The sequence below is a fragment of the Apteryx rowi genome, unplaced genomic scaffold (assembly GCF_003343035.1).
Source record: "Apteryx rowi isolate R43461 unplaced genomic scaffold, aptRow1 scaffold_166, whole genome shotgun sequence".
In the NCBI taxonomy this organism is placed as follows: Eukaryota; Metazoa; Chordata; class Aves; order Apterygiformes; family Apterygidae; genus Apteryx; species Apteryx rowi.
The window spans coordinates 227070-242019 of NW_020447930.1; the positions used below are offsets into that span (position 1 = coordinate 227070).

The 14950-nt window shown below is 39.6% G+C and overlaps 1 protein-coding gene across 2 annotated transcripts in view; it reads left to right on the forward strand.

The window, feature by feature from the left end:
• Nucleotides 1-585: 585 nt before the first annotated feature.
• The window catches only part of NAV3 (neuron navigator 3), a 280708-nt gene continuing 266343 nt past the window's right edge, over nt 586-14950 (forward strand). For both annotated transcript variants that reach the window (XM_026060183.1, XM_026060184.1), the window contains exon 1: nt 586-828. In XM_026060183.1, the coding sequence (XP_025915968.1) occupies nt 586-828 (243 nt within the window). The remainder of the gene's footprint in view (nt 829-14950) is intronic.

The following is a 14950-nucleotide window of genomic DNA, read 5'->3' on the forward strand; positions in this document are numbered from 1 at the left end:
TCCAACAGCTGTTTGCTTTGGCCACTGCTCAGGTCCTTTTTTTTTTTTTTTAATCAGAAAAAAGAGTTTTGGTTTTTTTTAAGATGTGGGCTGGTTATTTATGTAGTCAGGAAGAGGTCTCTGCTTCCAGTGTTGTGGTCTCGGAGCTGTTTTGACAGTTGGAGTACGAGGAGATTTCACCTCTTCTCTCCCTCTCTCTCTCCCTCTCCTTCATTCACTGAGCGTGCAGACCTGGAATGCGGGAGGAAGAAGAGAAAGTGAATTTATGAGTTCTCTAATCGCAGACAGGCAGCTTTGTGGCAGTTACCTTCAAGCAAAGTTCACGCCCCAGAGGAGTGTTTAGTCTTGCCGAGCCACTGACACGGCGCAGTGCGTGCGCGAGCGTCTGGGAGGGAGAAGGGCAGAGATGAAGGGAAAGTTCTGCTGCTTTGTGAGACTCCTAATATTATTGTTTTAAGAAGTTTTTTAGAGATGACTGCTACTTTTGTTTAAAGTATTTGTTCTGGAATTACTGAAGCTGGAGCCTACCAAACTGAGGTCAGAAGCATTTTTTTTTGGCAGCGAGAAGATACTTTTATAGAAGCCATGCCTGTACTTGGGGTTGCCTCAAAGCTAAGACAGCCAGCCGTAGGGTCAAAGCCTGTTCATACTGCCCTGCCGATACCAAGCCTTGGCACGCCAGCAGCACAGCAGTACTCAGCAAAGTCCTTGGAGCTTACGGGGGCAGAGAGCTCAATGCTTTCCTGTCAGCTTACATTAAAGTCAACCTGTGATTTTGGAGAGAGGAGAACACTTCAAGGAAAAACCCAGGAGATCGAAGATAGCAAGGTTGGTTGTAAACTTTACCTGCACATCTCAATTCTCAAAAATGTTAATTTGCTGAGACCAAATCTGCTAGAAACCTGCTGAATGTGGAGCTCGAGTGTCACTGGGTAGCTAATAACTTTTTCTATCGCCAGTGAACTTGCATAGCAGCCTTGTAAGTGTGTTTTGCTCAGTGTTGCTGTTTGAATAAATACTCTGTTTCTAAATGTTCACATTAAGCTACCGATAGAATGATCTTCACAGATGCATTTCGATAATGATCACTAGAACCACACAGAAAAAAATCATTCCAGCTCCCAATAAGCTGAGCAATGACATGACAGCACTTTTACAAAAAAAAAGAACCTCTTGGCTGCTTCATGTTATATTATGAAGTTTAAAAGGAGCTCTCATGCCCACACCTATTCCCACAGGGAAGTTCTTTTAAAATAAAAATAATTAATTAATTTTTCTTTTCACTTTTCAAATGTTCGGGCTACTCTTGCTGCAGAACTGCTGAACCAGAAAAACAGCTTCTCAGTGAAAAGTACCTGTGTTTGTCTCTTGCAAAATAACTTCTTCCTACTCCCCTTTTAGCTCTGATTCACTGTGATTTAAGAAAAAAAAGTTTGTCTGAAGTAGGATGCCAGAATTTTTTTGGACTGCTTTGGTTTTTTTCTTTTGTTATGGAGTCTTTTTTGAGTGTTACCTAATATTTAAAACACTTCAGCTTGAGTTTCTACTAATCTTTTTGCTGTAGTTGAAAACACTTTTCATGCTTTGAGCGTGAGTATTCGTGTCAGTTGAATATATTTCTGTAGCTCTCTTAGTACATTAAGGCTGCATATGTGGTTTAACAACTTCAGCAAGCAGTGTTGTGTGAGGTTACTTCCCTTGCTCTTCTAGTACTTTTGGTTTGTGGAACTGATTACTGTGCTGTGATTAAACATATATTTGTAGTTGCTTCATATTTGGTTTAAGAACACTCGAGTGTCATCAGAGTTGTTATAGTGGCAAGATACACATAATATATGTGCTTGGTTTTCTTTTCTTTTTAGTCACTGGGTTAACTGAGTATTAGTGAAGAAAGTTGGTTTTGCGGTTGAAGGATAGGGTTGGGATTCTGAACATTTGGTTTCCTTTTTAAACCCTGCCACATATTTCCCATGGGATTTTGGTCATGTCACTTAATTTTTCTCTTGGAGTTTTCTGTATCACCTCTCCCTGTCTTCCACAAGATGATGCAGTGGTGGTCTCAAAGATGCTGTGTAGAAATACAAAGAATGAGCAGACTGTTCATCTCTTGATTACCAGAAGTGATGAATAGCCCTTTCTATGGCATGAGTGCAATATAAATAAAATAATAAAGCTTTTCGACACAATACACAATGCAAAAAAAGTACGTCAGATACACGCAACTATAATAGATTCCTGCTTACTTTTTTTTTTTTGATAGAAAATATTCTTTATATTTCCTCTTTAATGTTGTGCTTTAATGGATATTGTGTGAAAAGTATTTTAATTTTGCAAGTACTACTTTTAGAAAAAGAGAATACAGGTTACACTGCCTACTCAGAGATAAACTTCTAAAAAGTATAGGGAAAGATATAAAGCATCTTGCTTCAGCAGTTAAACCACTCAGGAACTATTAGTGATTAGTATGAAACCCAATGGGAATCAGTTCATCTCATATGCCGCATATCCCTCCAGTGCATCTGGTCCTGAGCACTCCTGAAGTCGCAGTGAATAAAGTAACAGGTTAGATGAACACAAATGTGATCCAGTTTGGCAATTTCAAGTTTCATGGGTCTGACAATACTTCTAATCTTAGGGACTGTTTTTAAAGAAAAAAATATCAGCCATTGGCTTGCTGTCTGTTCTCAATGGAAGCAGCTGAGCACTTTTAAAAGGTGATTCTTTAACATTAAGGCCAGTGTGTGCACGTGATGCTCTGAAAACCTCCCCTGGCAACCTGAGTAAATAAATCTTAGTGGATTTACAGAAGTCCTTAGCATTAAAAAACTTACCAATTTCTGAAACTTTTCTGTAGTGCCCATTTCAAATCTGCCATTCCCAGTAAAGCTTAATGGCAGGCCTTTGCCAGATTTCTTCCAGACACACCTTTTTGAGGAATGCTCTTCTAGTCACCTTTTAAGCAAGTTCCATGAAATCCTTTTGCCAATGTAGTTTGGGCTATAAAGCGGATGGTTATGATTAAGAAATCTTTTTTTAGGTTTTTGTTGCCAATAAACTTCAAAATATCAGCCTGAAATTATTGAATGATATTTTCCTTCATCACTGATGGATATCCATCCCTCTCTGTTTGCCAGCATCTGGTAGCCTCAGTAATATGTCAGATTATATAAGTTGTAGTTCTAAGCACAATTTTTCAGTGAGTTATTAGGGTTAATGTCCCTTCAGGTTTGCTGAGCAAATGCAAATTCAGCATTACAGATCACACTGTCCCAAAGCATGGCCATTTGTGAATGCTGTTTCCAGTAGAACTTCTGTTGACTTTTTGGTTAGCAAATGTATTAATCAAATATATGATATTCCTACATGTCTCTGTGGTATACAGTCCTGTATGTATGTTAGGGATATTATCATTACAGCAGTGATGAAATAAAAGGTCTTTGAAACAAAACATAATGAATACCTACTCAGAGTTTCCAAATGGGAGAGAAATCTGCCTCTATGGTATAGTGTTTGTATGCTTGTGCTGTATAACTGTATATCAGGCAGCTCTGATTTTTGAAGGAAAAATGGTTAATACATGTCTGCAAAACACAATGGAACATATGAATTAATCACCTGGTTAATGTTTGCCCTTGGCTGCTGGATTGTGGGGCTTTAACTTTTGCTTTCTTTTGTATTTTACATATGCTACACTGTGTATCACCAGCTTTCCCATCCTGTCTGGAAGGCACTTAGATTGACACACGCAGCCTCTGTGATACATCCTGTGGCTATCTATAAGTGCGAAGGATTCCAAGATAAATTTGGATTAGACATGTCAATGCAGTAGGTCATTGCCACCCAGCTGTTTCCTCTATGGCCTTCGGTTTCACCACACCTGACTGTTCGAGACTTTTGACACTAGTGTTGGCTTTCTCACACAATGGCTTTGCCAGACCTGGCCAGGAATACAGCTGCAAAAATCAGTGCTGTTTTCCCTAGATGCTCCCCCCACTCACATGATTTTCTGTGCTTGCACATGTAGTTTGGGGATTTTCTTGTGGATGTGATGCAATCTGAAGCTTAAGAAAAGTAGTATTTTTCTTTTAATAAAAACAGTGGTAGAGAAAGTTCGTGAGGTGATTATATTCAGCTTTTTTTTCTTGATTGGGTAGAACATAGTTAAACCTAGGAAAGCAAATAATAAATATGTAGTTTATTCATTAAGTTGTTAATGATTTAAATTATTCTATGTGTGGTTTATTCAGATACACTTTTCTTCACAAATTCTGATCTGTTGGTTGAGTAGTCTCATAATTTGTGCTTTGGTACCTAATTCACATACAGATCCATCTGCTTTCTTGCTCAACCCACTAATATTTAAAATGACTGCACAAGCACTTATGATGTGAATAGTCATGCAAAATATTTGAATGCAAACCTTCAGAGCACATTCTTCTTCCCTGAGTATCATATAGACAAAAGTTTATTTCTATATATGTACACAGGAAAGGAATCCAGCTGCTGGATTCATGAGGTGAAATGCTTGCTCTCCTTGGAGCAGATGGAGTTTTGCCATTCAGTGGGACCATAGTTTGTTTTTATCCAAACCCGTGCCTGAAAATACCGGTATCTTTTGTAGTATTTATCTAACTGTGGGTATAATATAATTTATATTCCTGTGCCACCACTTTCATATTGCTTGCTAAATTAATGAGACCAAAATTATTAAATTAGGCTAGGCTGCCCGGTAATACTGTTCTTGTCGATTGTGCTATTAAATCATAACAAAACAAAAAAATCTATTGAGTGTTACTGTAAAAAAGTAAGTAAGTTAAGCAATGGCTTAAGACTGAAGGAATGTAGGAACAACTTATTTGCAAAAACAACTTCTTTTGGTCACCAAAGTGACCTGCGTGCCTCGCAGGTCTCTGCACTGTAATGACCTGTGGCAAAACGCCAGCACCAATAGCATTTCTCTGCAGGTGAGCATGACTGATTTCAGCTGCCCTCACGTGTTTGATGCTGTGGTCATAGGCACGCCACTGTGAGTCCTCCCTGGCGCCAAGCTGAGCGAAGGCTGGCATCAGCACACCTGTGAGGCACGCTGCTCTTCTGGCCAGGGCTGCCTGCCACTGCTCCTTGTCGTCCTCTGCTGTACACTCCCATGGTTTTCCTCCCATCGTCAAACTCATCTTTCAGCAGCACTTCAGTGTCATTTATGCTTGCAAACTGAATGTTCTCTGAGCTGAATCTGATATATTAATTTTAGTGTTTTGGGTATCTGACTCAAATGATAAGATTTTAGCCTTCTTTCCTGAGTTAATTCGTTCCTGTACTGTCATATTATCTTTTTTTTTTTCTTGTTTTCAGTTTCTCTTTGTCCATGCTATCTGTCTCCTGCTGTCTGCTTATCTGCTTCTTCCTTCCTGTTGGCAGACATCTTTACAGGCTTCTGCATATGACTAATTTTCCTCTGTATCCACTAATCAAGTCTTTCTGTCATGACTTAAACATTTTTTTGTATCATTACTCCTTGCTGGAAAGTGTTAGTCAGGCTCTACAAGCTGATTCAGTATATGTATATAAACCTAATACTTTTCTAAATGCTGCAATTTTTAGGGTTTACATTAAGATTCTTGTAAGACGCAAGTACTGGCTTTCAGAGGAGGTGTGGTCTGCAATTTGTGATTTCTCTTGAAAGGGTCCAGTCCCACCAAGCTCATCATTAAACAGTCTAATTTTGAGAAAGAAAGATCTCAGGGGAACTCTGAAAACTGGGATCTGCTGCAAGACCTTTTGGAAGAAATGCCAAAGGATGTGATGAGTCCACCTGAGGAAAGAAACCCTAGTGGTTGCTTCACCTGTAGAACATGGAAATGGGACCAGTAGGGTTGGGACGTGGTCTATAAAGAAGAATAACAGAGAAGAATAGATCTGCTCTAGCCAGGGGATTATGGCCAACAAGAGTGGGGTCTAAAACACTTAGTTGTAGTGATCTAAAATGAAATTTCATGTCAGTGCCACAAAACAAAGTTAAATACTTTGATATGGTTAGGCTAGAACACATACTACAGCTATAAAAGTGATTCCTGAGGTCCATTTCACGTAGTATCATACTATTGCATCCCAGTGTTGGTCTGAGGGCTTGCAGTGTGACTTAGCCAGCATGTTGCATCTGACTTTGGAAGCAACGTGGAAACCTCCCATTTTTTTCTCCTCAATTGTCAGCAGTTTGTCTGTGATGTGGTAACTCCTGCCTGTCACCAGGCACCAGGCTTGGAGCACAGCTAGGCTCCCCTGTCCAGACAGATCTCAACACAAACATTTTTGCTTTCTGTACATGGGTAGAGCTCCTGCTCATGCCAAAAGGAGTTCTGTGCACACTGAAAAAACAGATTTGTGCCATGAATGACTTCCATATCTCCATCTTTCCTCAGCTAACCCTTCCACACCACTTGCTTAGGTTCTGGCATATCCCTTTCCCACCATTCCCCAAGCCTCTCCCAAGCAGAGAACCTGTTGCAATCCCACATCTGTTTGACCTTTCAGTTTCTTGGATAACTCTTTGCCCGCTCTCTCAAGACCAAGCTTTACCAAGTTTCTTGACATACTGGTTCTAGGGAACATAAATGAGTTTATTTCCCCATTTTTTCCTACCCTTCCTTTTCCCAGTGCTAATACATCAGAGATGTCTGCCTTGTGGGTTGGCAAGGAAGGAGACTGCTCATTGTGCTGAGTCTGTAGTTTACAGCGCTATGGCCAAGGCAGGAAAAAGGGTAGCAGAAGCAGCCAGAGACCTCCCATCTTCTCCGCATAGTGGCCGCTAGTGATGGGAAGCCAACATTGTTTCAAAAGCACCGAACTAGCTGCCAAAAGTTTCAAGCAGCACTGCGGACACCTGGGACTCTGTGTGTTTAAAATTCATGCAGCCCCAATGAAACCAAGACAGTTGGTGGGAGTTCAGATTGTCAGCAATTTCAGCTTCTTGCCTTGTGCTCTGAATTATTTCTTTATCAAACAGATAACAGCACCTTTAATATGCTTTATGTATCTAGCACCATCTGTCTGTGCTGTATTATAACTGTGAGTTAAGAGCCTTATGCTATATGAGCTTGAAAACAACTCTACTGTTAAATATTTATTTCATAATCACCTATATCAACCACATTTTCATACAGTTGAGATAAATGTACAGTAACACAGCTAGGTAATTCTTAAAACTTTTATACGTATGAGCAAATGGTATTGGGTAGGGGTTGAAAGATGCTTTTTGTGTGTAATTTGTAATTGTGATTATTGATAGGAGGGTATTTACCAGCCTGAGCTTAAGACCTCTGTCTAGCTTTTTACTGCTTTTGTTTTAATTCTCTCACAAAATGAGAACTTAGAACTCAGTGTATTTCGTATTAGTTTATGTGTTAAAAGTTGATGTGAGGCATCAGCAGAAAATGATTGCTGTTATTCTTTATATTGCATCTGTCGCTAGGGAAGCTGCTTGAGGATTTTCTGATCAATCATTTTTTCATTAAAAATGCTCCTTCTTTGAAAAGGGGGGTGCATCTTAGTGTGGATGCAGAGATCCCTGAATGTGCAAAAACCAGCTGAGCTCCGGAACCTGAAGCAACCCAGCAGCATCTGCTTGGTGCAACACCAGAGCTAATAAATGCAGCCTCTCAGGGTAATCTGTTCTCCGTGACCATAAATGGAGATAAGTGGTCTCCATCTCTAGATAAAAATAATGGGCTTATATTATACCCTGGGCGGCTTTAGTTAGGCTTTAGTAAAACTTCCCAGCAGTAATAATAGGGGAATGCTTCGCATGCAGAAGGTGTACCATCTCCATCACTGCAGGGTTTTTATAAAAAGCACACGGACCCACACCCTACTTAACATTACTAGCACTGATCCTTCCTTGTGCAAGGGACTAGGTGGCCATCCTGGTGGCCTCCAGCTTCTCTTTTCTTGGTCATTGATTGATCTGAGTGCCGGTCTGTGCTAATGAAACCATGCTGCTCTGGGCACCTGAGCTGCTAGCAGCCCGCAGTGCCATGGAGATGTACTTCTGTCTGGAGGTAGCTTAGCTGCCTTAGAGCAAAAGCCTTTATACAATAGGGCTATTTCCAGGGGCATTTCACTAAAGCACCACAGTTTCAGTTAAGTTTTCCAAAAGCACAGGAAGGGTATCCCTGAAAACAAGCCCCGTGAACCCACTTCATCCGGGCCCCTGAGAGCCTTTAAAATCCCCTCAGAGAGCAGCCCTGGGAATTTCTGAGCCTGCCCCATTTTTGCTCCCTTGGAGACAGGAGCATCCCAAAGCAGCTGGCAGAGCCAGGGCTACTGCAAAGATTATGTAAGTTATGTTCAGCTGAAACACATTTCTTTTTCTCTCAGGTAAGAAGTTTATTAGAATATCCTTCCAGTGGAAATTTTCTGAGTTTCAGCCAGACCTTCAACCTAGAAACTTTGACTAGACTGATGCCTTATCGCAACAGGTACTGTATATATGCAAAGTAAGAGTTAGTCTCAGCCTTACAGAACATATGGCTGTGTTAGACAGACTGTGGGAGAAAAGGGAAAAGTGTTATCCCCACAGTACAGAGGGAGAGAGGAGATTAAAGGGAAAATGGATGATTTTCCCACACTCAGCCTGGGGCTTTGTGGTAGAGCTAGGAATTTGAAGTCACATACATCTTGAGTCCCAGTCGCCACGTCTTAACCACAAGCCCATCCTTTGTCTTTTCGAAGGAATCAGTTTAGAATGAAACAGCCAGATACTGAGTGAGTTTTCCTGCTCACTTTACTTGCCGAGTTTTGGCTTTCTTCGCTGAAATGTCAGTGGCGAGCATCAATGGGGGCCCAGCTCCGGGCGAGTGTCAGAGCGGAGTTTCCACTCCAGGAGCCACTAGACATTCATTGGTTTCGATGTATTCGATCAACACACATTTGAGCAACTCTGACACAGTTTGTCAGAGATGAAGAATATGTTGTGCTCTCTAATGGAGTTATGTAACACTCACCAAAAGTCCTGTGTGCATTGCTGTTGATAGGTTTTTCACTTATTAAATATAATGTGGAAAGAATAAATAGCTACATAATACAAGCAGATCCCTTCTAGGGAGAGCTGTTACATTTTGGATCTAATTTCTTCCTTTGGATACACTGTCTAGTTTCTTTCTGGCAGAAATTCTTGTCTTAAGTAAATGAGAAGAACATCAATCACAAATGAGACTTGCTAATTTTTTTAATTAGGTGTTAATTCTGGTCTAAGTCCACGGTCTTCTTTTGCTAGCCCACTAATTTTCTGGGTTGCGTAGTTTTCCGTACACTTGCGAAGGGAGCCTGCAAAGAGCAGTTCATTTAAAGCAGCTCTGTGTTTCCCTTTGACCTGATTCGCAGGATGTGGTCTTGGAGGAAGCCCATGCGTTAACAATAGCCGCCTGACAGTGCCGGCGGCTGGGGATCAAGCTGGACGAGGCGGCAGCATCTCTCTATTCTCAGACTTACTAGTGGAATATTTTGTGCGAATCTTCACTTGCCCATGATGTTTTTAAGGTCACAAACCTTTCCTTTTGTTTTTACTGGCAAGAGAAAATTGGCTGAAAGATAGCATAACTTGCTTAAAATTCAGAAAAGGAATGTGGAGTGTTTTGTCTGGTAAATGCGAAGGGATAATTCCCTCGTGTAAAATGTGCAGATTTCTGATGGCTCTTGTGCATGTTCTGTTTAAACCAAGCTGGAGAATTTGTAAAATAAGCAAATCAAGGGGAGGCATGATTTTAAAGTGGTTAGGGCAGGATCGTAGTATTGCTGGGTATATAAACTGAGAAGGTGCCAGCCACTAAACGTCTGTACTAACTCTGCATAAAACATGAGAAAAGCTAACCAAGTATAATATTAGTATTGTGCTAACCTACTTGCAGCATGACATTTGGTCTGACTTATCTTTTTAGTTATGTTTATTTTCCTGTTAAGCCTCCGTTACTGCTTTGCCCCTCTGATCCTAATACGGTGGAACAGATTTCCTCATTCTGTATGTCTCCTTTTCAACAATAGTTCAAAATATTTTTTATTCACGTGAAACTCTCCAATTAGAGAATTGCAGCAAATTTGAAAAGCTAGAGCAAAAATAGATGTCAGGCTCTCTCTCGTGCTTTCCATTTCAAAATATCTCCCTTTGACAATGACACTTGGCTTTGTGTCGTGTTGATACTATGTTAAACTCCAAAAGATTTGGCAGGGAAAACTTCCTGTTGTGCATCAGGATTTGATTTACAGGGCATCTGTAAAACCACCACAGCTTAGTAATCAGACTGGTCATGCACAGAAAGATGACTTCCTAGCAAGCGTAAAACATTTGACCACTTTCATTAATCAGGAAAGGCTGCATGGCTCATGCTTGGTTTAGGGTGAGTAAGACATAAGTCAAGGTGCCTGACTTTTACTCACCAGCAAAGGGATTTCCTGGCAACACATCTATGCAGTAAACAGGACTCTGTCTCTGGAGTGGAAATAACTAGCATTAAATAAGAATGCATAAAAACAAATTAAAGTTCAGAAGTAGCTTGGAAATATCCTCAGCTGATCAGTCAGCCTGCTTTAGTCATTGCTGGCCAGTTTGGCAGTGAGAGATGGTGTGCTTGGAGAAAGTGTCGGAGGAATCCGTTGCTCACGAGGGAGCAGCACAAAGCTGGACGCTTGCAAGCTTCAGGTTCGGTTTTGCTTAGAAATGCTTCTGAGAGGTAGGACGGCCTAGTGTCTACCTTGGGAAGCCACAACAAGCCACAACAACTAGTTTCACTTCTGGTTTCTATCAAGTGCCTCTTTGAACTCAGTTCATGTGGAAAATGGTACTAGTGCCATTATTTTCAGAGTGAAGTTGTTTGGTGGCTAAGTACTATTTCATTTTATTGTTTTAATACTGAAGAAATGATCTAATTAGATACTTTTAAAAATGTTATTGAAATTACCTTGAATGACCTTTGAAAAACTGACTTTCTCTTATGTTTTCTGATGAGAAAAATTGTATCAATATCAGACCTATTTTACCTAATCAGTTAGTGATGTTGACAGCTTCCTGTTTGTTGGTAAATTAATGCATATAATCTTTTTTCTGGCTTGGAACAAGAAAACCTGAGTAGAAGGCATTGTATATACGTAATATTTTTTTCCTAGAAATGTGTGATCCTGACAAAGGCAAGAAGAGAATAATGGTGCTTGGCTAATTCCCTGTGCTAGAATACCTCCCTGCAATATACCACAGAGGACTGGTATAATTCTGAATTATTAGCTGAAACCTAAGAAGCAGGTTGTTCAGTGGAGAAACGAGGGGTAATGATTGACAGTCAAATGCCCTGTTCATGGGCCATACTATTTCCAGATGCATTTTTTGAATACAATCCAATTTGCAGATTTGAAACTTTCAGATACTGACAGCTCTTGAGCATGATCTAACTTTCTTCAGCTCAGTGTCCAGAGGGGGTTCATGGTTGTGTCAGCAATGAGCAAAGAAGCCCTCCCAATCTATGACTGCTCCGTCAAGCACAGTCTTGACGAGTTTTGGTTTATAAGAGAAACTGTTAGGGTGAGGAGTGGGGAATAAAGGAAAAATGTCTGAAAACTAAAACAAAGCTTTCTTCCCAGGGTCCTGTAGTATCAATGCAGGAGTTTTCTGGGTTATGCTCACTCGGTGGCAGGGGAAGCATTTTGTGGGCAAGGTGCAGAAAAAGTATAGAGTCATGAGGAAAGCTGAAAAGGCATCTCAATGACATTTCAGAGAAAGGAGCACACAAGAATGAGCATCTTGGTACCAGTGTGTTGGGCTAAACACTGTCATTCAAAAAAGTTACTTAAAGGGAATTTGGCAGCAGAAAAGAATATAATACAAGAGATTCAGATCAGCAACAGAGATACTGGAGAATTTAGACTGCATAAAAGCAAGAGGATTAGGGACGTATTGGTATCTGTGGAAAAATTGATTCTTTCTCTCCTGAACATCAGAGATGATCTCATTTAATTTGTAAGATCTCGTTGTGAAATACTGATATAAATACCATCAAAGAAAGAGCAATAGTGCTCACATTTCAGTCTAAAGGGACAAATGTTTCCTTCACTTCCCACTAAAAATTTCAGCTTTTATGACACTGAAGTCAGAATTTTCAACAGTAATTTTCACTCAGATGTATACACGTCTTTAAGGATATCAAAGGCCTTTGCAAACAGTAACCTCAGATTCATATCGTTATGACAAGCAATTACTTTGCCCTAGTTGATTGGATGGAAATACTAATGTATCTCGGTCAAACTATAAATCAGTTGAATATCCAAGGACTGGACTTTCGGGAGGTCGATATTTGTGCCTGCTGTATTAGCAACCCTATCTTTGCAATGCAGTCCATTTCCTGCAAAACTCTGTGTGGATGCAATAGGTGAACAAACAACCTATTTCCAAGAACAGAAAACAGGCTTTTTTAAAAACGCATAGATATTGCTACCATTTCCAGAGCAATAAAAGATTTTGGATCATTTAGAAAAGTTTGGGATATTATGTCAGGTAGTTCCACTATGAGACAAAGTATAAGAAATAGCTAATTACTGAGATCATGACCATGTCTTGGTTTGACTTCCATAGTTCTATTATTGGCAGTATGATTGTACAACTATTTTTTTAATAGTTAAACATTTTAACAGAAATATACAAATAGATACTTTGTTATAAAATAAGAAAATCTAAGTAACAGCTCTGTCTTCTACAGCTACTTCTGATTGTGTTACTTAGGCTTTAAGCATGGTGATATTTCAACTAACATTTGATGCTTGGTGATTTAAGCACTGTGTGAAGTAACATTACTTCTCAATTCTTTTTCATTTGAGAGATTAACCCAATATCTTCACTTGCATGCAATTTGGTGCCTTTTTCTCTTAACAGTTATTTAAAGATTTCCACACTTAGGAAGGTTTGTATTGCTTCCATGATCATCTCCTGAAGTTCATTCTGCAGTTGCTTTTGCAGTGCTTTCAGATGTGTACAGTGTGCCAAGCAGTGGCGTACTACATTTTCAGAGTAGCAGGAGACAGACTGGAGTGGAGATGACTGAAAATGTTAATATTGCAAATCATTGACTGAGTGCATTATTACAGCTCCTCTGAAGCCACTGAGAGGTACCATTTGCAGTACAGAGATAATAAATGAAGCTTTAATGCTTTGGCACCATTAGTGTGTTTTATGTAAACTGAAACTACTTAATTTGTGGTACATAATTTGTGGTACATATCAGAGATAGAGATGGATATGTACGCTTGTGTACAGGTACCTTTTTGCATTTATCTATTGATTTACACAGGTCTAAAGTATATATAATAACCCGAGAAATTGATACCGAGAAGGTAAATAAGGTGTATAGGTTATTGAGGAGTCAGTTTCCAAACAGACTAGAATTCGCTACCCCATATTTGTACCCTTCTGCAGCTCTGTGCTTTTACCATCTCTCTGATGTTCTTTATATTCATTGTTAACTAGGTCATTTTAAACACTTCATATTAGAAACATGTCAAAATAAGCCTTCCAAAATCAGAACTGCTCGTGTTCTTGCTGAAGTCAATAGGAATTTTGCCGTTTCCTTACTGGAGTCAGGATATCATCCTATTTTGTTGTGGTTATTTAATTCGTCACATCCTACGTTATCACAAAATAGATTTACAAGCCATCCAGACCACTACCAATTGCTTCTTCCACAGTCTCGCAAGATGTTTTTCAAACAAGCAAACCGCATCCTGTCCTGGAGGGTGCTATGTCTGTAACCCAGTCTAATTGTTGTGCTCTCTTGAAGTGTATCTAATGTCATGATTAGGTAGGCACGTAAAATAATAATAATAAAAAAATACGAACAAACATATTCTGTTGTGAAAAGTATGAAATATCTTGGTTTCCCATTTTTTTGCACTTGTAAACTTCTAAACACATCACAGATGCACATTTGTTCTTGGAATATTGCAGGCACAGTCAAAATCTAAAATACAATAAGATATATGATTAAAATCTCTACACACAGATTTCTTCAAAACTCAAGAGGTTCATCCTGCAGTTGCTTAGTACCATTAGGCATTGCTATAGAGTGAAGTTCTTTTCTGAGAAATTTGTTTAGCATCCCTACCAGACTTTCTATAAAGAGATTTTACAGGGAAATTTGGACAGAAACTGTTTCTGCAATTACAGCTAAATGGGCGAAATCAGTTTATCTGTCAGCAGATGTATCAATGTACCATTCCCTATGTACTTGAGTTACGCAGATTGTATACCCATTATTTTTACTAACATACCCCAAACCTTGCTCAGCTTTATCCTCTGAGCAACTCGGTGCTCGTGTGCAGAGCTAGAATCTGTGCCAGGGTCCCTGGCACGGTGCAGGGGAAAGAGAGGCTAGAAATAAAATGCAGTGCATTGTAGGCCCAGGACAAAGGGCTCATTTTGGGGTAGGTTACGTGGTTTTGTTATCCTGACCCATTTCATGCCAGATGGCTGGTATTTTTTGCTAATCAGGTAATCGGAGACTTTTATTCATGAAAATTGTGAATGCAAAGGAAAAAATGGACTTCTTTGTGCCCTGACAGCATTCAGAATGAAATTTTTTATGAAAGCTAAGCATGTTACAGGAAAAAATAAAACACTTCCCAAATCTCTGTTTTTTTCTTTTATGGTGTCTGTTTAGAAGACCTATGGAATGTAGCTAGTTAATAAAAAAAAAATGTAGGTTATGCTTGTTGCTTTACTATTTGGAAATACATGGAAATACATGCTTTTATTATGACTGATATCATACTGTGTTTTCTAACAAAAATTTAATAACCATGATTGGCATGTCACTGCCTTTAATTCCCTTGGATGGTACAGTATGCATTTCATGTCCGTTTCTGCACTGTATAGCTGAACTTGAGTATACACAAGCAGAATGAGGAAAGGGTGATCAATGTG